This window comes from Megascapheus bottae, chromosome 3, assembly GCF_031878675.1.
Source record: "Megascapheus bottae isolate mThoBot1 chromosome 3, mThoBot2.hap1, whole genome shotgun sequence".
Lineage (NCBI taxonomy): Eukaryota > Metazoa > Chordata > Mammalia > Rodentia > Geomyidae > Megascapheus > Megascapheus bottae.
The window spans coordinates 25,024,524-25,052,058 of NC_143511.1; the positions used below are offsets into that span (position 1 = coordinate 25,024,524).

The 27,535-nt window shown below is 41.4% G+C and overlaps 1 protein-coding gene across 4 annotated transcripts in view; it reads right to left on the reverse strand.

Moving 5' to 3' along the window:
- Nucleotides 1-2,357: 2,357 nt before the first annotated feature.
- Nucleotides 2,358-27,535, reverse strand: part of Tjp2 (tight junction protein 2) — an 84,358-nt gene continuing 59,180 nt past the window's right edge. For 3 of the 4 annotated variants that reach the window (XM_090329675.1, XM_090329674.1, XM_090329673.1), the window contains exons 11-23: nt 26,627-26,777; nt 24,006-24,114; nt 22,512-22,722; nt 21,519-21,706; nt 20,306-20,401; nt 19,205-19,284; nt 18,056-18,266; nt 10,778-10,878; nt 9,434-9,646; nt 8,189-8,299; nt 6,869-7,198; nt 4,712-4,797; nt 2,358-3,367 (exon numbers count right to left, since the gene is read on the reverse strand). In XM_090329675.1, coding sequence (XP_090185801.1) covers nt 3,202-3,367; nt 4,712-4,797; nt 6,869-7,198; nt 8,189-8,299; nt 9,434-9,646; nt 10,778-10,878; nt 18,056-18,266; nt 19,205-19,284; nt 20,306-20,401; nt 21,519-21,706; nt 22,512-22,722; nt 24,006-24,114; nt 26,627-26,777 — 2,053 coding nt within the window. In that variant the 3' untranslated portion in view covers nt 2,358-3,201. The remainder of the gene's footprint in view (nt 3,368-4,711; nt 4,798-6,868; nt 7,199-8,188; nt 8,300-9,433; nt 9,647-10,777; nt 10,879-18,055; nt 18,267-19,204; nt 19,285-20,305; nt 20,402-21,518; nt 21,707-22,511; nt 22,723-24,005; nt 24,115-26,626; nt 26,778-27,535) is intronic. The other variant, XM_090329676.1, reaches the window with a different exon arrangement.

Below are 27,535 nucleotides of genomic sequence, written 5' to 3' on the forward strand. Positions count from 1 at the left end.
CTCTTTTGTCCAATGTCCCCCTTCAATATCTGGAAATCCACACAGTGAATACTTTTCTCTTCTCAGAAGGTAATTTCAAGCAAAGGCATCTGCCACCTTCAGGGTAGGCCTTGAGGAAAGAGATCCATACACACATCTCAAGGGTCCTGGGTCCTGTTTTCACATAGCACCCCAGAGCTTTTGTCATTTTTGTGCTACCTCTGGAATGTCACTATGTTAACAGCACAAGCCCTCACTCAAGACATTGGGAATGTGACCCTACAAGTCAAGCAAGAGACAAAGATCTTCAATCTCAGATCTATGCCAAGTTCCAGCCCGTCTGTGATACCCTAGTCCCCATGCATTGCTGGAGAAGAATGTGTCAAGGAGCTTTGATGAGGTGACCTTTGCCTTCAGAGTTTGGCTTTTGTGTATCAGAAGAGTGCCATGATTAATTTTAGTAGGGAAGACCAAGACAGGAGGGTTGCTTCATGCCACCCTGGGCAACATAGTGAGACCTCATCTCAAAAATAAGACCAATCTCATGGAATGGTAACCTCTCTGTTCATCACCTCTATCGTAATAACAGCAAACACAAAAGGACACATAAACATAAGGGTTCTGTCAGGGAGCAGAAAATTTCAATCCTATTGGATGTTTTGTTGTTGCTTAACTTTGGAGCCTTGTTCTTTTTTGTTTTGAAAATAGCATAGGGGAAACTCAGGTCTTACACTCATGTCAGGAAGGGGTGTGGGGACCCCCAAAACTTTATTTATTTATTTCAGCAGGAAAGTGCATCTAAATCCATGTGATTTCTTAATGGTTGCTAAGCTGTATGTTGCTTATAAAATGCACATAAAAATAAAATGCATATAATCTCATCTGTTATTTCTAGTGTATACAGTTGTTGATAAAGCAATTCTAAACTACTTAGTGTATGAAATCTCTTTGTAAACTCTAAAGAATCATGCAAGTAAGAGAACTTACCATGTGACTGTTTCAAGCGGGTGGTAAGTCATGGTTATTCTGTGGTGCCTGTGTTTATTTGCACAAAGACGTTCAATTCATTTAAAATGATTTCATGCCCTCCCACCAGAGCCTAAGTTTAAAGAATTAATCTTTCTAATGATCTACAAAATAGGTGGTGGATAAAACATAATAACTCTCATAATGATTATTTAGTGGAAATGTCACTGATCAAAGCTCCTGGAGTAAATTAACTACCTATTAAATGTGTAGATTTTAATCTGACAGAGAATGGCAAATTATTTCCATTCTGGTGGGAATGGTAGCTAACTACAAAGTTCTCTTTGCTGGTCTTTAAACATTAATTAATTAAAAAAAATATTTTTTTGGCCATTCCTGGGCTTGAGCTCAGGGCCCGAGCACTGTCCTTGGACTTTCTCAAGGCTAGAGCTCTACCACTTGAGCCTCAGAACCACTTACGGCTTTTTTCTATGTATGTGGTACCAAGAAACTGAACTTCGTGCATGCTAAGCAAGCACTCTACCACTAGGCAAAACTCCCAGCCTCATTAACTAATTTTTTGGTATGTAAGCTGATGCTAGGTCTTGAACTTAAGTCCTCATGCTCATACTGGGCTTTTTCATTTAAATCTCATGAACTTTCATGCCTGGGGCTAGTTTGAACTGCGATCTGAGTTGAACTGAGTAACTAGGATTATAGGCATGAGCAACCAACCCCTAAGAAAGGAACATTATTGATAGAAGATTAGACAGAAAAAAAAAGGGAAACCAAATGCAAATATAATATATCCTCAAGTACCACCCACAGATATTCATGAATATTTAAAGGGGGAGGGTTAGGGTTATGGGCGATGAGCATTTTCTTCTTTTTTCCTTCTTGTGGGTACTGGGCCTCAGCTCTGTCTCTGAGCGTTTGTGCTCAAGGCTTAGCACTCTACCACTTGAGATATAGTACCACTTCTGGATTTTTTTTTTTTTTTTGTGGGTCATGGGGCTTGAACTCTGGGCCTGGCTGTGGTACCTGAGCTCTTTAGTTCAAGGCTAGTGCTCTACTACAAGCCACAGTGCCACTTCCAGTCTTTTGGTGGTTAAATGGAGGTAAGAGTCTCATGGACCTTTCTAAATGGACTAGCTTTGAACCTCAATCCTCAGATCTCAATCTCTTGGGTAGGTAGGGTTATAGGTGTAAGCTACCAAAGCTTGGATGAGCATATTTTTAATATAGGCCTCCATTCCCAACACACACACACACACACACACACACACACACACACACACACACACACGGAAGTTGGAGGGGTAGCTCAGTTGTAAAACTTATGCTTAGTAAGTTCAAGCCCTTGGTTCTTGTCCCCAGCATGAAAGAAGTGTAGAAATCCACCACAAAGCAAATTTATTTAATGCAATGTACTCATTTTATTAAATTATAAAACTGCTGTCGACACATACACTTAGGGAAATAAAATACATTTTTCTCAAGGATCTGCTTTGGGATAGCACATGGTTTTAAACAAACAACAGAAATCTCCATATCTCCTGCTAGTGGTCTGCTTTTTATTAACACTTGCAGCCAGACTTACCAAGTATAACTCTTCTAGGTACAATAAAAATGTATGGAAAATATTACAAAGACAAATGCCTTGAAAAGAGGATGCAGCACAGGGAGGGAAACACAGCTATTAAACTGGTATCAAAATTTAGTCAAAATAAAGTTTTAGTTCACTAAGGCTTTGCATAGGAGCTTCAAAAGAAGAGAATTTAAAGACACTTCTCATCAAAGGCACTTTATAAAGTTTTCATAAAATACTTCTTTAAATTTAATTTGACTCCAACAGATTCTTTTAAAATTTCTTTTTTCACATCTGCCTCACAGTGAAACAGTCCTAAAGGAAGACATTATTGCTCCTTAATATACATATTTAAAAATACACAAAAAGGATTAGTACAGATTTTGGTCCATGGAAGCAAGTGATGTTATCCGACTGTGGTGGTGTTCTTAATTCTGAGCCCTCCCCTTTATTCCCTATCTCCAAAAAAAAAAAAGAAAAAGCCATGGAAATAAATTGCTCCAGTGTCATCAACAGAACCTGCTGTTAGTTCTGTCTGCACTGGCTGTAACCTGGTCCCTGTCACATCTCCACAATGCCCTAGAACTGGAGAAGTTCCTTTCTAGCCGGGGACTCTCACAGGAATGTCCATTGAATGCCACAGGTGAGCTCAGTCCATGTTACCCCGTCTATAATTCAGTGTCTCGGTACCTGGAGGACGAGTTGTAGTAACCCCGTTTTGTTTGCTCAGCCAGTTGCTGGCGATACTGCTCCTCCTCTGGGTCACTGCCGAAACTTCCCCTGGTGTCGTGGTAAAGCCTGGAGGGCCCTTTCTGTGGCTCAGGAGGCCTAGAACTGACAAGGTGACGGTGTTACACAAGTCCAAGGGCACAGCCAGTCCTCTAGCATCCCCTTAGGGGAGAGGCTGGAAGAAGAGCAGGCCAATCACCTGGTGTTGGGAGTTGAACTCATAGCCTCAGTGTTAACCCCCCCTTTTTTTTATTTTAAGGCTAGCACTCTAACACGGAAGCTACAGCGCCACTTCTAGTTTTCTTTCTTTCTTTTGGTACTAGGCATCAAATCTAGGATTTTGTACTTGTTAGGCAAGTGCTTTCTTTGCCACAGAGCTACGTGCTAATCCACGCCTCTTGCTTTCTACTGAAAAACTAGTAGTAGTCCGAATCACTTCAAGAATATGTGATTTAAAAACTAGGTGTTGGGGCCAGGAGTTTGCCCTAGTGGTAGAGTACTTGCCTAGTATGCACGAAGACCCAGGTTCGATTCCTTGGTACCACATGCATAGAAAAAGCCAGAAATGGTGCTGTGGCTCAAGTGGAGGAAAAAGCCAAGGACAGTGCTCAGGCCCTGAGTTCAAGCCCCAGGACTGGCAAAAAAAAAAAAAAAAACTTAGGTGTCAATAGTACACACCTACACCCCTACAATAGTACACCCCTAGCTACTCAGGAGGCTGAGATGTGGGGATTGAAGTTTGAAGGCAGCCTGGGTAATGGAGTCCATGAGACTCCTATCTCCAATAAATCTCCAAAAAGAAAAAAGTAGAACTGTGACTCAAGTGGTACAATGCTAGCTTTGAGCAAAATTGCCCAAGGTCAGTGCACAGGCCCTGAGTTCAAGCTCTAGGACCAGCACACGAGCATACACACGAGCATACACACACACACACACACACACACACACACACACACACACACACACACACAAATGTATGATTTCTTTCTTTCCTATTCCCAGAGGAAGGAAACCCTCAGACTTAAGATCTCAACAGGAAGAAGCTGGGCTAACTTCTGGTCCATCTTCCCTATGCTGATAAGTTGCTTGTGACCATGCCTTCAAACCCAGCTCAGCACAGTGGCCTGACTTTGCTAGGTGGTACAAAAAAAAAAAGGAGGAACTTGGCCAAGAACCAGAAAACAGTGACCAAACAGGCCTAAGTTCTGAGACTTCTGCTCCTCTGCTGTGCTGACACAACCTAATGTAACTTAATTCCATCTGCCATAGGACACTTAGCAGAATCAAAAATGCAGGATCATTTTCCTTGTACCATCTGTACAATTACATGTGACAGAATGGGTAAAGAGAACAGCACTTGTCACTCAGAAACATGTGAAAAAATTCTCTCTCTCAGTCCAAATGGCAGAGAAGGCCTATCCTTTGGGCACTTGCCTTGAACACGCTTACCTCATATAGTGGGGCAGGCCGGCTTCTGGCTTGGGCCCTTTCATTGGAACAGCATAGATATCTGGATGCTTCTGAGCAATTTCCACCTGTAATGATTAGGGAAAAGGGAGAGAGAATGAGGCACTGCCCAGTTCCTTTTATCTCCAGCCACCCCACTTCTCTCCCCTACCCTATCTTGGTAAGAGAGAACAACAACAACAACCAAAACAGATACACCTCTAATTTCCTAGGAGTACCTATGAAATCTCTGTTAAAAGACCCTATACCATTCTACACCTGCATGAACCTGTGAGGACACCCCACTAGGGACAGGAGAGAAGAGGTTCTAAAATCACCAAATTCAGAGACACAGACAAAATGGGTTGCCAACAGCTGGCAGGAGGAGAACATGAGGTTACTATCTGATGGGCATGAATTCTGCCTAGGGAGGATGAAGGAAGTTTCTGGCAATGGATAGTGATGACTGAAGCATGACAGGTAGAATGGCACCCAATGCCACCAAGGTATGCATTTAAAGGTATGCTGAAGTGGAATAGCTTATGTTAAGTACGTTTTATCACAATTAAAAAAAAAAAGAGGGACGTAGAAGTGTAGTTCAAGTGGCAAAGCTCCAGCCTTGAGTGGAAAAGTCAAGAGGGAACCAGGCGCCAGAGGCTCTTGCCTATAATTCTAGGAGGCTGAGATCTGAGGACTGCAGTTCAAACTCAGTCTGGGCAGGAAAGTCTATAAGACTCTTACCTCCAATTAATCACCAAAAAGCCAGAAGTAGAGTTGGGGCTCCAGTGGTAGAGCATTAATTAGCCTTGAGTATAAAAACTCAGGGATAGCATCCAGGCCCTGAGTTGAAACCCCAGGACCAGCATTCCCCCCACCATTAATAAAAAATAAAGCCAAAGGAGAGCCTAAGCCCTGACTTTAAGCCCAAAACAAAAAACAAACACTAGGAAGTAGCACTGTGGCTCAAAGTGATAGAGCACCAGCCTTGAGCTGAAGAGCTCAAGGACAGTGCCCAGGCCCAGAGTTCCAGCTCTACAACCAAGCAAAAAACAAAAACAAAACAAAAAACCCCAACCCCCCTCAAAACAAATACTAATGAACACTGTAATGTCAGCTACTTAGAAGGTGGAAGCAATAGGGCTATCTGAGCCTAGGAGTTCCAGGCCAACCTGGACAACAGTGAGGAGGAGGAAGAGGGAGGAAGAGGGAGGAAGGGGGAGGGGAGGAGGAGGAGGAGGAAGAAGGGAGGGGAGGGGAAGGAAGAAAGGAAAATATGTTCAAACGCTGTTGTGACAGAATAAATGAATAAAACTCCCTTATCCATTGGGACAGACTATACCTAAACTTACTTAAATAATTATTCTTTCCCCACATCCCGCCACCACCCACAGATGCGATCCCCTGAGGCTGCGCAGGCTAGTCTTGAACGACTTGACTCAATTGATCCTCCTGCCTCAGGCTCTCAAATAGTTGGAATTACAGGGGTGAGTCACCATTGCTTAAATTGTTCTCTGACACTGAAAGGTTACACATACACACAGGACAAACATTCAAACAGTCCTATTCCATTTTAGCACCTGAGGTCTTTGAGGAATAGACAAAGGCTCAGGTACCAAATAAATATCAGCAACATTCTAACCAAAACTACTTCTGAGAGGCACTGAGCCTTATTCCATCTGCCCGATCCAGAAGCAGATAGAATGATGAGGAGGGCCACCGAGGGTGGTAGCACTGCAGAGCCTTATCAGTCATGTGGGGCTCATGCCCCAGTACCTCATAGACAGCATGGGACACAGACTATTCATCTGGTCCACTCGTTGAGTGGAAGAGAAATGGTTCTGCAACAGCGAGCAATATGAAACGGGCACATACAACACTGTGCAGCTGACCATTTCTGTCATGTCTGTTGCAGTGTAAGAGGACTGTGTATCACTGCACTGAAATCAAACTATTTACTTTTAGTTTTTTTAACTGTAGATGTTTTTCTTTTCTGGGGTTTTTTTTCCCCCTTTTTTATTTTGGATATTAGAGATGGAACCCAAGATGTTGGCATTTGTTGGCTAGGCAAGTCCTTTGCCACTGAGCTATATCCCAGTCCAAACTATTTCAGTCTCTTCCCATGGACAGGCTGTGGTTGTGTAGAAATGTATAAACAATTACCCTGGCATTCTGGGCTTCTTGGAGCTCCTGCATTCTCTGCAATCTGGCCTTGTGATCCATCTTCTCAAATATTTTGACTTTGCCCAGAACTGATTTGGGAGCGTTTTCTTGCTCGTCAGTACTCTCTTCTGCCTCCTCACCCTCTGGGGGAGGGATGGAAGTGGAAGACTTCAAGATAGGTCGACCAAAGAGAGGTTTTGCTGCCACCGGGGGAGGGCAACTTTTGGTAGATGTGGTGAGAATTTCATTTCCGGCCATGGCTGAGAAGTTTGGTTTGTATTCCTGGGATTTGGATAAGTCATAAGATTCTTCTCTGTTATGGCTTTTAGCCTGCAAAGAACAATGACATGGTTTTCCTTTGGGTTTTGAATCTTTTTATTTTATTTTTTTTTAAATCTACATTAGTGATTTAACACACTCCATTTCCTGATCAGTTTCCAAAGATGAGGTCAACAAACGCCATTCTGATAAGGAATCAAATGTGGCAGGGCAAATGGCCCTTAGCTGGGCAATCTTGAGCCTACCTTAAGGTGTTGGGAAGTGTTGGGATGGGGACGAGGGAATGTGCTAGGCAGTAGCAAATGCTAGAGGTAGAAAAGACCTTGCATAATTATTCCTGGCTGCTGTTCTTATCATTTAGATATATGCAACCTCCTATGTCTTCATGTTGATTCTGTTCTGGATAACAATAAGTTGTTATAAATAATAATCAATAAATGAAGTTGTCCTCATATAGAGAAGCATGCTAAACAATGATAGGGATGCTGATGCATCTGAATTAGATTGTGGGCAGAAAACTTTCATTTGACAGGAAAAGAGAAACTGATTCTGAGAATGGTGATTCTAACAAGCATCATTTGGCAATTTTTCACTTTCTAAAATAGATGAACAAGTCTTTCTCCTTTTTCTCTCTAGCTCTCTCTCTTTCTTTCACTAGTGTCCTACCATTTGAGCTCTAGGTGCACTTCTAACTTTTTTTGTTGATTAACTGGAAATGAGAGTCTAAGGGACTTTTCTGTCTGGGATGGCTTCCAACCTTAATCCTCAGATCTCAGCCACCTCAGTAGGTAGCAATGTAAATCAGGCGTGAGTCACCAGCGCCTGGTGGTAACTCTTATTATCACTATGCTCTCTTCATGTTGTCTTTCCTTCCTAACTTTTCTCTACTTCATTCAAGAGCCTCTCCATCAGCCTAACATGATAAATTAGCTCTACTACCAAACACTGAGTCAAACCATTATCAACACCATTTTGTTTGTGTGCTTCCTCTTGGCTACCCATGGGGTCTCTGGAGATTCCTTTTCCTTCCCAGCCACGTACCTTGGGCGGCTCTGGCTTGAATGCCGGAGGTGGACTATTATCCCTAAGGTGATCTCGGCTAGCAACCCTCCTCATCTGAGCTCGTGGCTCTGGGCTGGGTTTCCTTATGCTCTACAAAACATAAAGATTCATTTACAACAAGAACATCCAGGCAGAGAGACGTCCATACCCTGCTTTGCTGGAGTTCTGCGAACTTGGAGAGGGTCTGCCACTGACTTGAGGAATAAATACCAGGTAACCTTTAACTAGCAACTGCTTGAGACATGTTTTATAAAACTGGCTGCATCCAAGGCAGGGGCTCTACCTTTAAAGTACAATTAAAACAGCAGTGACAAAATCCTCCTGAAGTTGAAAACAATCATGACTATTTCTAAGCAAGTTTATCTGTATGCATAAAGATTCCGATCTTTATAACTTGTCTAGTTACACTAATGTATTATTGGGGTGATGGATTCACCCCTTCAGTTTATTATATTGTAGAGGTTTTGTTTGTTTGTACTTCATAGCAAAAAAAAAATATCACTCACTAGAATGAGTCTAATGGCTAAAAGGAAGTCCAGACCTCTAATTACCCAAACATGTTTGGGTCACTGATTCTACAAACAAAGATCAATCTCCAGTGTTCGCTCAGGTACAATGAACTGTTCTGCTTCTAAATGAATCGATGCCTATTGATGCAATTTCTAGGACGCGTAAGCTCTTGACCCCTGGCTAGTGGATGCGCAGTACACGTGATCAGAGATATAATCAATCATGAAGTCAATTTTAAAAATTGAAATACAAGAGAGAAGGAAACTGATGGGGAAACACTCAGGAGCAATGGTAAGATTAGAAGGTTAAAGGCAGGTGGAGAGGAAAGGCAAGGTCTCCTAAGAGTACAGAGAGAGAGGTCTAATCAAAGGTTACAAGCAAATATAACAGGATCATATTTAAAAAGACCATTCTGCTTGTGATATTTGCACAGCTGGCCCATCAAGCCATTCATTCCTGTCATCTGTCACACCTGAGGGCAGAGGAGAGCTGACCACTGACCACTCAGCCTCTTCCAACGCCACCTGCTGGCCCTCTGTCCCACCAACTAAGTAACCACAACCTTGGAGGCACTGACTCAGAGCAAGACACTCCTTAGCCTACGCACCCCTTCCACAGCGCCCTGAGTTAACTGGCGGACAGGAAGGAAGCAATGTATACTGAATCGCCTTTCTTGCCTGTGGCTTTGCAGCCTGTGGGAATGCCTGGCCTCACCTCCTCGTGCTGCACCGGCTCAGAAGAGCGGGTGATGGAAGACACCAGCGGCTCCTCGGCTGGCTCATCCAGCTCATTGTCAGTGTAGGCACCTCCCTCGCCGTCGGTGTCTTCAAAGTCACTGATGAGGCGGCTGTCGCAACTCAGATAATCCGCGCCCATGGCGGTTAAGTAGGACATGCGATCTTCAGGATCATCATCCAAACCTTCCATCTAGAGGAATTGGTTTCGGAGGGTCAGTGGGGCCTGACGTGGCTCCTGGGAGTTGGGGAAGGAAGCTCAAGGAAACTCCCAAGGGCACAGCCAAGTTGTATAATATCTTGACATGTGCTATGAAGTGAAGGCACCTTTTCTTTTCTGAAATCACTTGGCTTCTGGGCAGATGCTTCACTTTTATGAAGGGACTCAAATCAGGGACCCTCCAAGCCTATCCTTGTAACTATCCACATCTGAGCCAGACTTCCTCAACTGCTGAACTTTTCCTTTACCATCTAGCTCTTCTTTAGCTTTACCTCTTGGTACCTGTCTTCCTGGCGATAAATGTACATGGCCTTATGTTATGTACCTACCTATCCTTAAGACTCTACATAGATAGAGGCCATATCCTCAAGCTTAGGCCTCCAGAGAGAGGATAGCCTTGAACCTTGTAGACTCAAAGGAGATGCCCTCATCATATACCCAGTATCCAAAAGATACTGGGTGACAAAGCTGTCAGTATAAAGACTCACTCACTGCCTCAAACCAGCTCATGTATGCAATATTAGTACTGAAGGCTCCTGGAATAAAGAGAACTAGAAGTTGTATATTCTCTTGTTCTTTCCTTCCTCTCTCTCATCATATTCATGAGACGTTGGCCACCCCAACTTATAGAACTATTCAGCAGAACTATTCACTATCTGCCAACTTCTCGTTCTAAACAAAATAATTAGCTTTGGCCTGTTGTATTGATTTTTTTTTGTTTTAATTTGTAACCTATTTTTTCCTCAAGGTCCTCATCCTTGCCTCTCATCTCTAAGTCTCCCATGATCTTAGTAAGCTGTGGCACACAGCACGAGATCTTGTAAACTCTGATTAGTGTACTTGGAATAGAGTAACTAGTTGCTACGTTAAAAGTAAAAGGGAAGTGAATGTAGGATTGTGTTCATCGCATTCTGCTCTTTTATAAAGTTCCCTTCTTTTTTTTTTTTTTTAAACTTAGTTGAAGAATTCACAACATGTCAGACCTGATGAACACATATGCTGGCGGGACTTCCAGCGGACATAGTATTACTACATTCACTGCCCTCTTGTGGAAAGATTCAGACACAAACGCTCACCTCACAGCAGCAAATCTAGGCCACATACCTTTCCTTCAGAAACCCAAACCGCTTCTCCCTGCTGATGCTCAATGGTGTCCTTCAAGCTGCCAAACCAGCTGTCATTGGCTGAATTTAGGTTGATGGTGGCTATAGAAATATAGAATAATATAGAAATATGGAATAATTTAGAAAGCCTTCTTGCATAAGAGGGTTAGGCACACAGTGGTAGAGCATCTGACTGCAAAAAAAAAAAGGCCTGCACTGATTCCAAGAACAACCTTTATTCAGGAAGCTACGGACATAAAACTTACATCTAATTTCTATCACATCTGAATTAAAACTGAAATGCAAGCAGTCTGAACATACATGAACACTGAATTCTTTTATTTTTTTTGGTCAGCCCTGGGGCTTGAACTCATAGCCTGGACACTGTCCCTTACCTTCTTTTGCTCAAGGATAGCACTTTACCACTTGATCCACAGAATCACTTCCTAGCCTTTTCTGTTTATGTGGAGAAATCTAACCTAAGGCCTCATGCATGTTAGGTAAGCACTCTACCACTAAGCCACATTCCCAGCCCAACAATGAATTCTTCTAAGTGAATGTAAGTAAAACTATTAACCATCTAGCTATTATAGTTTATATTACAGATAGATGTTGCAAAGTTTGCATACTGAGCTTATTTTCAGCATATCTGTTTTTAAAATTTTTTGCAGTGCTGCAGATTGAACTCAGGGCCCTGTGCATGCTAACCAAGTATTCCACCACTAAGCCATATGACCATCTCCCTCTCTCTCTCTCTCTCTCTCTCTCTCTCTATATATATATATATATATATATACATACATATATATGTGTGTATATATATGTATAGATAGATAGATATAGATATATCTGTCAGTCATAGGGGCTTGAACTCTGGGCCAGGGTGCTGTCCTTGAGCTCTTCAGCTCAAGGTTACCACCCTATCCCTAGAGCCACAGCCCCACTTCCTATTTTCCAGTGGTTAATTGGAGATAAAAGTCTCATGGTCTTTAGTGCCAGGGCTGGCTTTGAATTGAGATCCTCAGATCTCAGCCTACTGAGTAGCTAGGATTACAGGTGTGAGCCACCGTGCCCAGTTTCTAAATATATACTTTTAAAAGGGTCTGCTTACAGGAGCACAGATAATGGAGGTAAAACAAAAAGACAATATTTTAAATACCCTTACACAGATATGTATGCGTTTAAAAAATTAATGTATTGTCTACATCTAATAAAGTACTAAAAAGAACACTTTAGTGTGATTATTTTTTACACCATTCAGCTTTTTTAGAATATGTGATCCAATGAACCAAATTCAACTAAAGATATCACTTTCTTGGGGCTGGGAGTTTGGCCTAGTGGTTAAAGTGCTTGCCTAGCAAGACCCAGGTTCGATTCCTTGGTACCACATACATACAAAAAAGCTGGAAGTGGTGCTGAGGCTCAAGTGGTAGAGCTCTAGCCTTGAGAAAGTCCAAGGACAGCGCTCAGGCCCTGAGCTCAAGCCCAGGACTGGCAAAAAAAAAAAAAAAAAAGATATCACTTTCTTTCTATTCAGTCCAAAATATTTTTTACATGACAAGGGTTACTAAGGGTCAACCAGTCACTATTGCAAGTATGTTACAGTATTAGCTCATCCCAAGTTAGGGAGCCCATCTTACTAATGAGAATCTAAGGTGAAATGAACAAGCCCAAGGCCTTATACCTACATAAAGGAGGTGAATATCAACTCTGAAATTTATCTTCATTCAGGGCCTGTGGCCTTGGCAACTACAATTGCACAGTTCATCTAGAAACATAAATGTAGAGCCTAGATACAAATATACTAACATAACCAAAAATACTAAGAACTGTCTTTTGTTGGTGGTGCTAGTGGTCATGGAGCTTGAACTTGGAGCCTGGGTGCTGTCCCTGAGCTCTTTTTGTTTAAGTCTAGCACTCTAGCACTTGAGCTACAACACCACTTCTGTTTTTCTACTGGTTAATCAGAGCTAAGACTCTTAAGGACTTTCCTGCCCTAGCTGGCTTTGAACTGTGATCTTCAGATCTCAGCCTCCTGAGTAGCTAGAATTATAGACATGAGCCACCAGTGCCAGGCTCAATATATCTTTATGAACCTAATAAAGATAAACCAGGCAAATGTATCCAAAACTAATCAATTAAACTGGGCCTGAAAGCGGCAGTTTGTAGGTAAATTAGGATTGAAAGGAGTGGTATTGGGAGTTGAATTCAGGCACTCAACTATTTAAACCATGCTCTTAGCATTGATTTAGTGTTTTGTTTTTTTTTTAAAGTCACACTATCATGCTTTTAGAGAGCAGAGGTTCATATCACTTCTAAAAGAGCCATTGAACAAATTTTGTGAGCAGCTGGGCTTTAAGTTTTCCTTGAAGTAACATACAATTTCCATTTGAGAAATTCTAACACTGACCTTGAGGAATAAACAGATACACTGAACAACCCAAGGAAAATTAACCTTGATAGCATGGATTTGATTTTTTTTTCAAGTCCTGGGACTTAAACTCAGGGTCTGAGCACTGTCCTTGGGCTTTCTCAAGGCTACAGATCTACCACTTGAGCGACAGCACTACTTCCAGCTTTCTCTATGTATGTGGTACCAAGGAATCACACCCAGGTCTTTATGCATGCTAGGCAAGTAGCCAAACTCCTGGCACCATAGCACGGATTTTTGATGTTCTTACCCTGGTACTTCACAAGGATTATTGTCTCACAGCTAAAATATGATGCCATGGACTTAAATATAGAAGTGAGAATAAGCACTCCAGAAGAAAAATAAATAAATGATCTGTACAGGACATAAAAGAATGTGAAGCAGCTTTCTAAAGCTTTCTATTAGAAGCTGTCTAAGTATGGTCTTTATTTATCATAAAAGAAATCTAGGGGCCAGGAGTTTGGCCTAGTGGTAAGAGTGCTTGCCTAGCATGCACGAAGACAAGGGTTTGATTCCTCAGTACCACACACATAGAAAAAAAACTAAAAGTGGTGCTGTGGCTCAAGTGCTAGAGCCCCATCTTGAGAAAAGTCCAAAGACAGTGCTCAGGCCCTGAGGTTAAGCCCCACAACTGGCAAAAGAAAGAAAGAAAGAAAGAAAGAAAGAAAGAAAGAAAGAAAGAAAGAAAGAAAGAAAGAAAGAAAGAGAGAAAGGAAGGAAGGAGGAAAGGAAGAGAGAAAGGAAGGAAGGAGGAAAGGAAGGAAGGAGGAAAGGAAGGAAGGAGGAAAGAAAGAGAGAAATCTAAAGTTAAAAGGTTTATTTTAAAAATACAGAAACTGGGCACTGGTGGCTCACACCTTTGGCTACTCAGGAGGTTGAGATCTGAGGATCTCAGTTCAAAGCCAGCCCAGGTCAGAAAATCCTTGAGACTCTTATCTCTAATCCAATGTCTCTTATCTTCTAGAGACTCTTATTTTCCAGAAAGAGACGTGCTAGAGTGGTAGCCTTGAGCAAAAGAGCTCACAGACAGTGCCTACAACCACCACCACCACCAACAAAAGAAATACAGAAAACTGCTGGGTGCCTGTAGCTTACACATTTCAGGTGTGAACCACTGGTGCCTTGCCAAGAAGTATGTACTTAAATGGGATAAATTGTGTGCTAGGATAAATTGCATCTCAATAAAACTATTATTTGTGTGGTTCCCTCAACACCCAGATCTTGACTAAATAGGGAAGCAGCAGCAGTAGCAAGAGACCCTGCACTCCAGGGAAAATTGAGAATTATCTACTATCGTGTGGATTTCTCTCAGTGGCTCAGGATATACTAGTTGCCAGTCACAATTGTGATCCTAGTTACTCATGAGGCTGAGATCTGGAGGATTACACTTCTAAGCCAGCTGGTCAGAAAATTCAGACTCCACCTCTAATGAACCAGAAAATAGTGTGGCTTGCAGGCATAGTTCAAGTAGTAGAGCACCATCATAGCAAATACAAGACCTCGAGTTCAAACCTGAGTACCAGATTAAGAAAACAAACACAAAAAGCACTGCTTTAAACATACACACACACACACACACACACACACACACACACACACACACACAAACACTCAAAACCCAGTAATTTCTGTGGCATATACACATAAAGTCTATTTTATAGTAAAAATTGTTTTAGTTGGAAAGGGTTGAGACAAGGTTAACATGTTGGCTCATAATAAAGCATCTCTTGTTCAATCAAGATCATAAGGATAGATATTTTAATATTGTCGTAATTACGATTTCATCTGTACAGAACAGGATTTTCTTATTATGCAAAAAAAAAAAAAGGAAAGGACACTGAGTCTAATGATACTGCATGCAACATTAACTTGACTTCAAATTGCTGTGCTCATCAAAGCAATTCTAGTAGTCTCACTAAGTCATAAAAACTCTGTAAATATAAAATTATGAAAAACATGAAGTATTAATACTGCCAAAAGTTTCTGCAGCTCTTATTTGAAAAGTAGGGTTTCTGGCAGGAACAGACTACCAATCTCAACAGGTGGATTGTGAGTGAGTGTGAAATGCAGGCCATGGGAAGGAGATCAGAGTCTTTGCCAAGTTTACATGGAGCAGTCTCACAGTGCTCATGCCTGCAATCCTCACTACTCAGGAGGCTGAGATCTGAGAATTGCACATTTAAAGCCAGTCCAGACAGGCAAGTCCATGAAACTTATGTCCAATTAGTCAGCAAAGAAAAGTCAAAGGTGGAATTGTGGCTCAAGTAATAGAGCTCTAAATTTGAGCAAAAAGGAAAAGCACCAGGCCCTGAGATCAAGCTCTATTAGTGGTTCATGCATACATGTGTGCATGTACACACACACACACACACACATCTAAAAAATTATAAAACACTATGACGTAGTAAACTTGAGGCTCTTGTATCTGTTACCCAGCATCCTGTAGTACCAATACTGAAGATATAGCTAGATAAAATGAAGTGTTCACAGTGAATATCCATCTGAAACACTGGCTTTCATTTTTCCTCAACCTTTCCACCTCCTGATGGGTGCTGAGACAAAAATAACTCATGGCTGAGTGTTAGTGGCTCATGCCTGTAATCCTAGCTACTCAGGAGACTGAGATCTGAGGACAGAAGTTAGAAGCCAGCACTGGGAAGGAAAGTCCATGAGACACTTATCTCCAATTAACCACCAAAAAACCAAAGCTGGCACTAAAGCTCAATGTGGTAGAGCACTAGCCTTGAGTTGAAGAGCTGGGACAGCACCCAGGCCCAGAGTTCAAGCCCCATGACTGACTAACAAACAAACAAAAAAACAAACAAAATAGCTCATGACAGACCACTTTCTCTGGTGCACTGTCACTCAGTTACAAGATGCTACCATTGTCTAAGTGTGGATACTGGCCATCTGCTCCCCATCTCATCCCCCAATGTCTATGATATCCCCCAAAGACAAAAGCTGATGACCAACAGTGAACTCAAGAGCTGCTATCACCCTAAGATATTAAATCCATGTTCTATCCTTACGTGGCTCCCTCAAAACAAAGCATTGATTTTTCACCTCCAATTTATGTAACCCTCTTCAAGTCTCCATTGAACACAATTCACAGCAAACAGTCCTTTATTTATATAATGATAATATATATACATAGATATCTAATTACTACAGAGTCTCATGGACTGTGATCCTTCATGTCTCAGCATTCTGAGTAGCAAGAATTACAGGCACGAGTCACGAGTGCCAGGCAAGGGATTCTTTTTTTTTTTTGCCAGTCCTAGGCTTAGGCTCAGGGCCTGAGCACTGTCCCTGGATTTTCTCAAGGCTAGAGCTCTACCACTTGAACCACAGCACCACTTCTGGCTTTTTGCTACGTATGTGGTACTGAGGAATCGAACCCGGGTCTTTGTGCATGCTAGGCAAGCACTCTACCACTAGGCCAAACTCCTGGCCCAGGATTCATTTTTTTTTTAAAACAAAATTACAATGTTATCATCAAAATAAAATACAGAATAAATCTTTGAATCATTAATATCCAGAGTGTTAAAATTTCTATTGGGGGAGGCATTTTTAAATAAGAAGTAGAATAAGGAAATTATTCAAATGTGGAATGTAAAATCCGGCTATGACTCCCTCAGAAATAGTAGAGCAGATATGGCATTTGCACTTTGAACTTTGTCATTTTGATTATACAAGTGATCATAAAAAGAGCCATCATGGCCACAAGTTTGGCCTAGGGGTAGAGTGTTTGCTTAGCATGCACGAGGACCTGGGTTGGATTCCTCAGTACCACATACATAGAAAAAAGCTGGAAGTGGTGCTGAGGCTCAATTGGTAGAGCTCTAGCCTTGAGAAAGTCCAAGGACAGTGCTCAGGCCCTGAGCTCAAGCCCAGGATTGGCAAAAAAAAAAAAAAAAAAAAGAGCCATCATGCATTTGCAGGGGAGTGGATGAATCTAGAGCAAATCATGTTGAGTGAGACAAGTCAAGACCAAAGGAACAAAAAGCCCATGGTATCCTTAATATATGGCTATTAGATCCAAACAGTACAAGAGCGAGGACTCAAAAGTTGTATACCCAATGCTATGGACATGGTATTGGAAATATAAACACAACTACATAGCCATTAAAAACTTATGACTCTATACATATGTTTTATTACATAGATTAATATGTATCTACGACATACAAACCCTCAGCCTAATTTTGACTCAAAAGTTGTATACCCAATGCTATGGACGTGGTATTGGAAATATAAATACAACTACATAGCCATAAAAACTTATGACTCTATAGATATAATGTTTTATTACAGAGATTAGTATGTATCTACAACATACAAACCCTCAGCCTAATTTTGATTATGTTCTAAAATCTAAGTGCCAGTGATTGTATATAGATTCCTCTTGAATATCTGTTTGTTAAACACATCATTTGAAATATGATGTAAAAATCAATGTTAATAAATTCTTTAATTTAAAAAAAAAGAGCCATCATGTGGTAATAATCATTCTGATGAGGTTAAAATTTCTGTGCAGGACTGCAAGGCTAGAGATTGAATTGAGCTCATCAGCCAGTTCCACCTTTCCCAACACCAGATTGCTCTCTCTTGTTCTCTTTGGTTTATGTGGTACTGAGGAATCAAACCCAGGGTTTCATGCATGCAAGGCACTCACTCTACCACTAAGCCACATGCCCAGTTCTTATTCTCTTTCCTATCACCATTGCATGCATTAACATAAAAAAGAGAGAGGAACTTGTTGCAATTATTTTTTAAATGTCCTCCAAATAGAAACCTGAACACTCTGCATATTGGATGATTCAAGGATTTATTTTCAGTTTCACTGACCTGTAAAAAGATGTGAGCAAGTTTTTTTGAGCTTGTTGGCCTGGTCAAATAACTTCCGGGAACTTTTGTTGGATGTTGGATTCAACCTCTGTCTCATGGCCTTGACACCTTGTCTGGAGTCTGGGTTGAAAAAAATCACAATCGGAAACCACTGGGTATAATTCAGAAGGTCCACAGCTTTGGGAGTCACATCCAGGAGTGCGTGCTTGTCCTGTTGGGGACAGGTGAAGTACCACAGTATCAGTCTGCCTCCCTGGGTAAAGGCTGTGCCACATAAAATCTGTGTATTTAAATCAGAGAGCATTCCCTTCTAGATTGCAACCTACTTCCATATTAGCAGTTAGAAGAGCCCTAACAAAAGGAATTACAATGGTTTTTATCTCCTAGTTTTATCTCTAGCTAATAGCAAGTAAAAGAAAAAGGGTCAGTATAGCATTGTATATGGGGTGTGTGTGGGGGGGTTCGGGTGTGTGTATATATGTGTGTGAACTCAGGGCTTTGTATTCTCACTTGGCTAGTTCAAAGCTGAACGTGGTGCTCTACCACGTGAGCTACAACTCTTCTGTATAACTCTTCTGTTGGTTAATTAGAAATAAGTGTTTCATTGACGTTTCTGCCTAGGCTGGCTTTGAACTGTAATCCTTACATCTCATGCAAAACTTTTATTATAACATATGTTTTTAATTGTCCAGTGTTTACAATTGTTCAATACTAATAGTTAATGCTGTTTATTTTTGACTATCCCTAATCTATCATATATACATATGTATATATACACAAATATATGACAAAGTTCAATTTATAAATATGTATTTATGTATCTACATACAGATACATAAGGATATTTAAGGTTTGGTGTTATCCATGGTGTTCTAGGCATCTAACAAAAGTCCTAGAATATGCCCCACCCCAGATGAGGGGGAACTACAATTAATAGGTTATTTGATAAAACATTAAATATTCTGGAAAAAAAACAAACACCTTACTGCCATTGGACAGTTACTGGTGAAGACACAGTGAGACGGCTCACATTTGTATAAAGTAGTTACATTTATGATGATCAGAATTCAGATTCTACTCTACAAGAGACGAGCAAAGCATGATCCCCCTTTAGTTCTAACAATGTGGACTTTGGATGAATTTCCTTACCTGTTCAATAATTTGCCTCACAGTATTTAATCGAACAACTCCATTGGGTTTCTCAGATCCTGCATCTTTCGGTTCTGTCTCTGCAAAAGTAAAAATAGGGCTAAATAATGGGTTTTTTGTTTTTGTTTTTATAATCAATGACAACCAAAGGCTCTAACATCTGTATAATAACGAGACATCTGGGATTAAAGGATTCATGGGAGGCAGTGGTGAGGATCCATAGCACATATTTCATGTATAAAACCCAGAGTCTTGGCTGGTACCTGTGGCTCACGCCTATAATCCTAAATACTCAGGAGGTTGAGATCTGAGGATTGCGGTTCAAAGCTAGCCTGGCACAAAAGTCTGTCAGACTCTTATCTCCAATTAACAAGAAATTAATCACTAGAAAACCACAGGTGGTACTGTGGCTCGAAATAGTTAAGAGCACAAGCCTTGAGATGAAGCTCTCGGGGACAGCACCCAGGTCCAGAGTTTGAGCCCCAGGACTGGCAACCCCCCCTTTCCCCCCCCCCAAAAAAAATCCCCAGTCTTGTGCATCACTAGGCAAGAGCTTTCTACCATAGAGCTACACCAGAAGCCTGTTTAACTCAATTATAACCACAAAGAAATGGTTACGCTGGGCCAGTGGGGAGCACTCCATAAGCCAACTGGCTTGTAGTCTCTAAAACATTGTCCCAAGTTATTTAGAAACAGAGACTGGGACTAGAACTACATAATAAAAACCATTTTAAAAAAGAAAAAAAATCCTAAATATTAAATATATAATCCCTCTTTGTACCCTGAATTTAAAACAAAACAAAGCAAAGAGTTAAAGAGGACATAATAGGGACAATTGAAAAGAAATTGAAAACATTTTATACAAAATACTAACATCACTAAATACGAACTTATTTAGTATTTATTTATAATTATACTAACTCTATTTAGACTAAGTACTAATTTATATTAAATACAGGTTGAATTTCCTTTATCAGAAATGCTTGAATAGTATATATAGAAGTGCATGCCTGCCATCTCAGCATTACTATTTCAATGTTTCTGTTTGAATTTTTTCAAAGCAAATACTTTTGGAGAAATATATCACTGGCAGATACTCACTAGCAGTTTGAAAGAAGTCCGGTAACTCATTTGCCAACTTCTCCATAGCTATATCAGCAATGGGGCCAAAAAAGACCACTGGTCTCTTGAAACCAGCTGCAATGAGAAAACAAAGGTCACTGAAAGATAAGGCTACCTTTACTTCTTTCCCTATCTGGATCCCTTTTATGTTTCCCCTTGCTCTCCTGTTCTTGCTAGGAATTCTAATATTATGCTGAAGAGTTGTAGACAGCATGGACACCCTTGTCTCATTCCTGATTTTAGGGTTAATGGCTTTTGTTTGTCAGCATTAAGCATATTGCTGGTATAGGTTTGTCATAGACAGCCTTTATTATATTGAGGAATATTCCATGGATTCCTCACTTCTCCAGAGCTTTTATCATAAAGGGGTGTTGGATCTTATCAAAAGCGTTTTCTGCATCTAGTGTGATGATCATGTGGTTCTTTCTTGACCTTGGTTTTGTTGATGAGAACACAAATAGTATAATTCTTTAAGTCAAAGCCCAACAAAATAAACACCAGGAAATGGGTACATCCAAGAGGAAGGGATAGGCAAAGGGAAGAGGGGAAGATGAATGAAGGGGGAAGGACAGGAGAATGCAGCCAATGATGGGTTGTACATACCACAAAACTAAGAAAAATAGGGAAGGTGTAGGTTGAAGAAGGGTGAAAATGCTGAAAGGATGATACTGATCAAGATTTACTGTATTTTTTAACTGCTTTGTAACATGGCACCTTCTATGTACAACTACTTAAAAGATTATCTTAAAAATAAATTCTAAAAAAAGACATGTGCTAGCCTAAGTATTCAGAAAAAAAAAAAAGGCAAAAGAAGTTGGGCGCTGGTGGCTCACACCTGTAATCTTAGCGACTCAGGAGGCTGATATCTGATGATCACGGTTCAAAGTTAGCCTGGGCATGGAAGTCTGTGAGACTCTCAGATCCAATTAACCACCAGAAAACCATAAGTGGCACTGTGGCTCAAGTGGTAGAATATTAGCCTTGAGCTGAAGAACTCAGGGACAATGCCCAGGCCCAAGACAAAAAAACAAAAACAAAAAGCAAATGAAATTTGCTTCCACTGAAGGCTATGAAGTACTTGCTTTTTTGTAAGGCCCGTTATTCAAATGATTCTAACACTGTACCCGGCTTTTCTAGGAGGTGTCGTGGGTCAGGCAGAGGCCTCAAGCCTCGCCCCATGTGGCTTCCTTACCTTCTCGCAGCAACACCCTCTCGTAAGCTGGGAATTTGGTGCTCACAGACACAAGAGCTGTTAAGTCTTCCCGGCTCTTCCTCAGGTTCTTCTTCACCCCAGATCTCTGGCCACGCATTCTCCAGAAGTCTGCCCTGTCCCCAGCATTGTCTTTCTGCGCATTCTGGACACTAGCCATTTGTTCGGCTCTGAGAAGAGAAACCATGGGACGTGAGTTCTCAAGCCAGGAAATGGATGGAGCACGTGTGCATGCCATCAGCAGGAGCTAGCTAGTTTTACTTAAGAATTTGGATTAGGGAAGGCGAACCTATAAAATAAATGAGTTTAGAGTGGGGAATTGGGATCTTCCACTTCTCAATAAAGTTACAGAAGGGCAGGGCCCCTATGAAATCTATCCGAAGTAGCGCAGCACTCAACACACAGTATTTGGCTCATCTGTATTTCCTATACGTAAGAAAAGCTGTCTTTTCTATCCAAGTGGCTGGCTTAAAAGTTCCTGCTTTGACCTAGTGGCAAGCTCTTGACTATTCTGCTAAAACAATATCAGCAAGTAAAGAAAGGAAGCCAAGTACTGGTGGCTCATGCCTGTAATCCTTGCTACTCAGGAGACTGAGATCTGAGGATCGTGGTTCAAAGCCAGCCTGGGCAAGAAAGTCCCTAACACTCTTACCTCCCATTAAACCACCAGAAAACAGGTAATATTCCCTAGCCAGCAGCATTCCCTAAAAGGCAAAAGCATCTCTGCAGAATGAGGACTGAAGGAATACTTGTGTGTATTGTCCATAGTGGCAGAAAATCGTCACATGCAGCTAGGTGCAGCCACCTATCTGGGATGTGAAATACAGTAAACCATCTGTATCTACACAGCTCCAGGTCCTCTCCATAAAAGAGACATGTTTATGAAGTCATGTGTGATTTCCTTTGGGTCATTCTGTTGCTTTTTGTTGGGAGAAGCGATTTAGGATGTATGGAAATGTGTAGTCAGACACGTACCTGCTTTTGTTGGGGATTAAGCCTTTCTCCAGTTCATTTCCGATCCTCACTGCCAGCCAGTGGCCCAGCTTGCCGTCATACAGGGTATCTACCACCCGGAAGATCTCCCCTCTGGTGAAGGCCAAGCTCTGTGGACTCTCCTTCTCACACTCGAAGTGGCTTCTTATAAAAAACGAGTCCCCTCTGCCACAAGCCAGGATGTCTCTATACACTGAAAGATAAAGGCACGGTCTGCTGCACAGGGTTGAGCTGAAGACCTTTGCTATGTTACCAGCTTCTCCCAGCTCCAATCACCCCTCCTGCCCCACTCCATGCAGTGATTTCAGTGCACAGCCCTCACGGCAATCATAACCCCAACAGTAAGAAGACCCCACACTAACTTCATGAGATGTTATGAGTTCATTCTATGGGTCAACCTGCCTATGGATCAAATGTTCAAATATTTGATGGAACATTATTCTAGGTGTTTCTGGGAGAGTGTTTTCTGGATGAGATTAATCATAAATGGATGGAGTGAGTAAAACAGACTATCCTCTCTAATAAGAGTGGTTCTCACCCAAGCAGCTATAGACCTGGATAGAACAAAAGCCAGGCTATAAATGAGTCCTTGGGGTTTCACTTGAGCTACTCTCAGCACATTGCTATAGGCCTGGGCTGCTGTAGATCACACAACAGGCCAGAGCCAACAACCCTTTCCACCCGATAGCCTTTTAACTGGGATTTCAGCTTTCTTTCTTCCTGTCTCTGTACTACACTATCAGCGGTCCTGGATCCCAGGCCTTCAGATTCTCCTGGAAGTAAACATCACCTCTGATGAGCCTTCATCCTGAGAACTCACCCTATAGATCTTAGGACTTGCCAATTTCCATAATCATGCCACTCAATTCCTTGAAAGTATATGTCTCCTGTTGATTCCTTAGCTCTGATTGGTCCTGCTTTCGTGCAGAACTCTGGCTAATAGTGTTGCCAATCAACCCTCCAAAACAACAGAAAATATGCTTGCAACTCCATTTTCCAGATAGAACAAGGCCTGTCAGACTGGTAACGTTTGCAGTTGGAGCTATCAGCTACCATGGGCCCTGAACATGTGTCATATGAAATATAATAAAAACTACAGGCAGAACTTGAAGACACATCATTGTTCGGAAAAGCAGATGTGTTACAAATTCATACAACTTGTGAAATTACTTCAATAAACAAATATTTTTGTACAAAGTTAAAGGCAGCCAAATTTTTTCCATATTTTTTATATATGGAAAATAAAAATAATTATATATAATAAATACCTCATATATCATTATATGCTATGAACTATGTATTTATATATAATTATATGTACATATATTATATACAATCATTGTATTAATTATAATGATTGATGATCAATTTTACATACACACCTTCACCTGAATATGCCTACTTTTTCTAAGCCTAAGAAATCACCTTTATTCTTTCCACTTCTCTCAAGGAAACTAAATAACCAAACTTGCTTACCATCAGCCCGGCTCTGAGCCAAGATTGTCACCATTTCACCTTTGGGGATTTCTAACAGATACAGAACAGCATCCTCCCGAACCAGCCCTCTGAAGTCCAGTGTGTTTACCTGAGAGGAAGGAAAAACAGGAAATAAAAAAAAAAAGGGTATGTGGGGGGGAAATAATCATAAAGCGCTACCTGAGCATTTTGTTTGTTTTCACCTTTCCCACAGCAAAACCAGGATGTAGCCAAACTCTAGCATCTCTTCTATAACCCTTTCCAGCACTTGCTATAGGTCTGGTTTATGTGGCTCCCATTCCATCTTCCTGCTTCCTAGTTCTGACAACCACCCCATAGGGATAAACCTTTGAACTAAGGTTTTGTAACTGGATCATGTAAGAATTCTGGTCTGTGTTTGTCTCCCTCTCATGGAATCCCCCAGGGGTGGTGAAGGAGGTAATATACAAGTATGAAAATAATGATAGTAACACAATAAAAGGGTGGTGCAGCTCATGGTAAATAGCCCCAGCACTATACTTTTTGTAAATTGACTCAAACAAAATTCACAAATAGAGATCTTGAATAATTTTACTGTTCTTCTATAGTTCAACCAAGGGTGTTTAATGCCAGATATGAAGGTATACACCGATAATTCTAGCTGGAGGACTGAGAGTTGAAGACTGGACTATTTACGTAAAATCTTGTCTTGCAGCAGGGCGCTGGTAGCTTCTGTCTATAATCCTAGCTACTTAGAAGGCTGAGGTCTGAGATACAGTTCAAGGCTGGCTTTGAATTAACCTCCAGAAAACTGGAAGTGGTGCTGTAGTTCAAAGTAGTAGATCACTAGCCTTGAGCAAAAAGAGCTCAGGGATAGCACTCAGGCTCCAAGTTCAAGCCCCCGACAAACAACAACAACAACAAAACTTGTCTTATAGGGGCAGGGAGTTTTGCCTAGTGGTAGAGTGCTTGCTTAGCAAGCATAAAGACCCAGGTTCAATTCCTTGGTACCACATGCATAGAAAAAAGCCGTAAGTGGTGCTGAGGCTCAAGTGGTAGAGCTCTAGCCTTGAGAAAGTCCAAGGACAGTGCTCAGGCCCTGAGCTCAAGCCCAGGACTGGCAAAAAAAACAAAAACAAAACCAACTTGTCTTATAGACACAGAGCCACATCAATAACCCCCGCCCCCTCACCCCACAAAAACAAACAAACAAAAAAAACTATAACAAGTACTTGTGAAGTTGAAGGCATTGGTCTTACATGTATAGCTGAAACACACAGGCTTACATAATCAAGCTTCTCACCCTGCCCTTGCTTTTGGCAAAAAGCCCCACATGTAGTCCACAAAGATAGCGCATTATAAATAGCTCTAGGAAGATGAATGTCAGAGCCAGCGAGATCAGAAGGTGTCACAAAGAAAAAGACACTTGAAAATCCTAATACTAGGGCTGGGGGTTTGGCCTAGTGGTAGAGTGCTTGCCTAGCATGCATGAAGACCCGGGTTCGATTCCTCAGTACCACATACATAGAAAAAAAGCCAGAAGTGGTGCTGAGGCTCGAATGGTAGAGCTCTAGCCCTGAGAAAATCCAGGGACAGTGCTCAGGCCCTGAGCTCAAGCCCAGGACTGGCAAAAAAAAAAAATCCTAATACTTCCTAATACTGTACCTTTAAAACTATTTTAAAGCCAGGACTCCTGGCTTTCTCTTGGAATCCTAGCTACATCACGAAGTGGTGATAAGCTATAAATCAAAGATCATAGGATCTAGGCAGACATTCCCTCATGATCAGTTTCAGCCTACTGCCTTATGCATTAGTGCTCAAGAGAGCAACACAGGACACATAAACATTTATAAGATTGGCATTGTGCCCTGGTGGCTCACATATAATCCTATCGAGTCAGAAGGATGGGTTGGAAGTCATTCGGGGCAGGAAAAGTCCATGAGACTCTTATCTCCAATTAACTACCAGAAAATTAGAAGTACAGGGTGGCTCAAAGTGGTAGAGCACTAGCTCTGAACACAAAAGCTCAGGGCTAGAGCCCAGGCATTCAGTGCAAGCTCTACAACTGACAAAAACAAACAAACAAATAACAAGATCTTTAGAAGTTTCATTCATATCAATTCTTAATAGCACTGTGTGTGTGTGTGTGTGTGTGTACACGTACTGGTCTTGGGGCTTGAACTCAGGTCCTACATGATATTCCTTTTCCTCAAGGCTAGTGCTATGTCATTTAAGCTACAGAGCTACTTCCAGCTTTTTCTGAGTAGTTTACTGGACATAAGAAACTTAAGGACATTCCAGCTTCAGGTGGCTTCAAACTTTTATCCTCAGATCTCAGCCTCCTGACTGAGTAGTAAGGATTACGGGTGCGAGCCACCAGCTTTGACGTGTTTTGCATGTGTAGTTAATCAAACTAATAAAAAATAGTGGCTAGAGTTTTCAACACTATCAATTCTACAGGCATAGGAATGAGTTTGGGGTTCTAAAAACTGACAAAGCAGGACCCATCTGAGGTATATGGATTCTTTAAACTGGACGTCCATCAAGTCACAGTCTGCCTCCTTTCAGAATCTAGACTACTTTTGCATTTTTTCATACAAAAATACCCAGACAGCTCCAGAAAGGGGCCACGCTTCCCTTACCTTCAGAATCTGGTCCCCTTCTTGAAGGCCTTCCTGTTCTGCCGAGGTACCTTCCTGAATGCCAGCCACAAATATCCCCACGTCATTGCCACCAGCCAACCGCAAGCCCACGCTCTCTCCCTTCTTGAATCTCACCATCTTGGTGTTAGGGCTGTGGTGCATTTGGTTTCAGGAAGGAAAAGTGAATGAGTACAAAAAGGGGAATGAGTATATAGATGAGAGATCTGATTCCTTCTATCCCCAGAATGATTAGTTTAGTTTAGCAATCTCTCTTGTTTTTCTCATCCATTCTTTAGCCTTATCTTCCTGGGGACAGAAAGATGAATGTCAGCAGTCTCACAGCACTGGTAAAGAAAGAGAAATAGAGCCAGCGAGGTGGCTCATGCCTACAATCCTAGCTATTCAGAAGGCTGAGATCTGAGGATCAAGGTTCAAAGCCAGCCCGAGCACAAAAGAACCTGAGACTCTTATCTCCAATTAACCTCTAGAAAATGGGAAGTGGGGCTTGCTCAAGAGTAGGGCAGTAGCCTTGAGCTGAAGAGCTCAGAGAGAGTGCCTAGGCCAAAGTTCAAGCCCTATGACCCCTCCCCCCAAAAAAAAGAAAAAAAAAAAAAGAAATAGATACCAAGACATGTGAAAGGGTATCAATGTATGTGAATTAATGCACCTTCTATCTGGCAAATATCATGTAACCCTTCTATTAATTACAATAAAAAATATATGCAAAAAAAGAAATAGATAATAACTCATATCAACTTATTTAAGATGATAGTGCAAATTAAGGGTGATTATGGGGGGCTAAAATCTAGCTATCAGACTCCCAGCTTATGATTCTTCCAGAGGAAAGTTCACTAGCACTCATAGGCCTTTGTCAAATAAAGACACAGCTCTGATGTAAGGAAGGTGGCC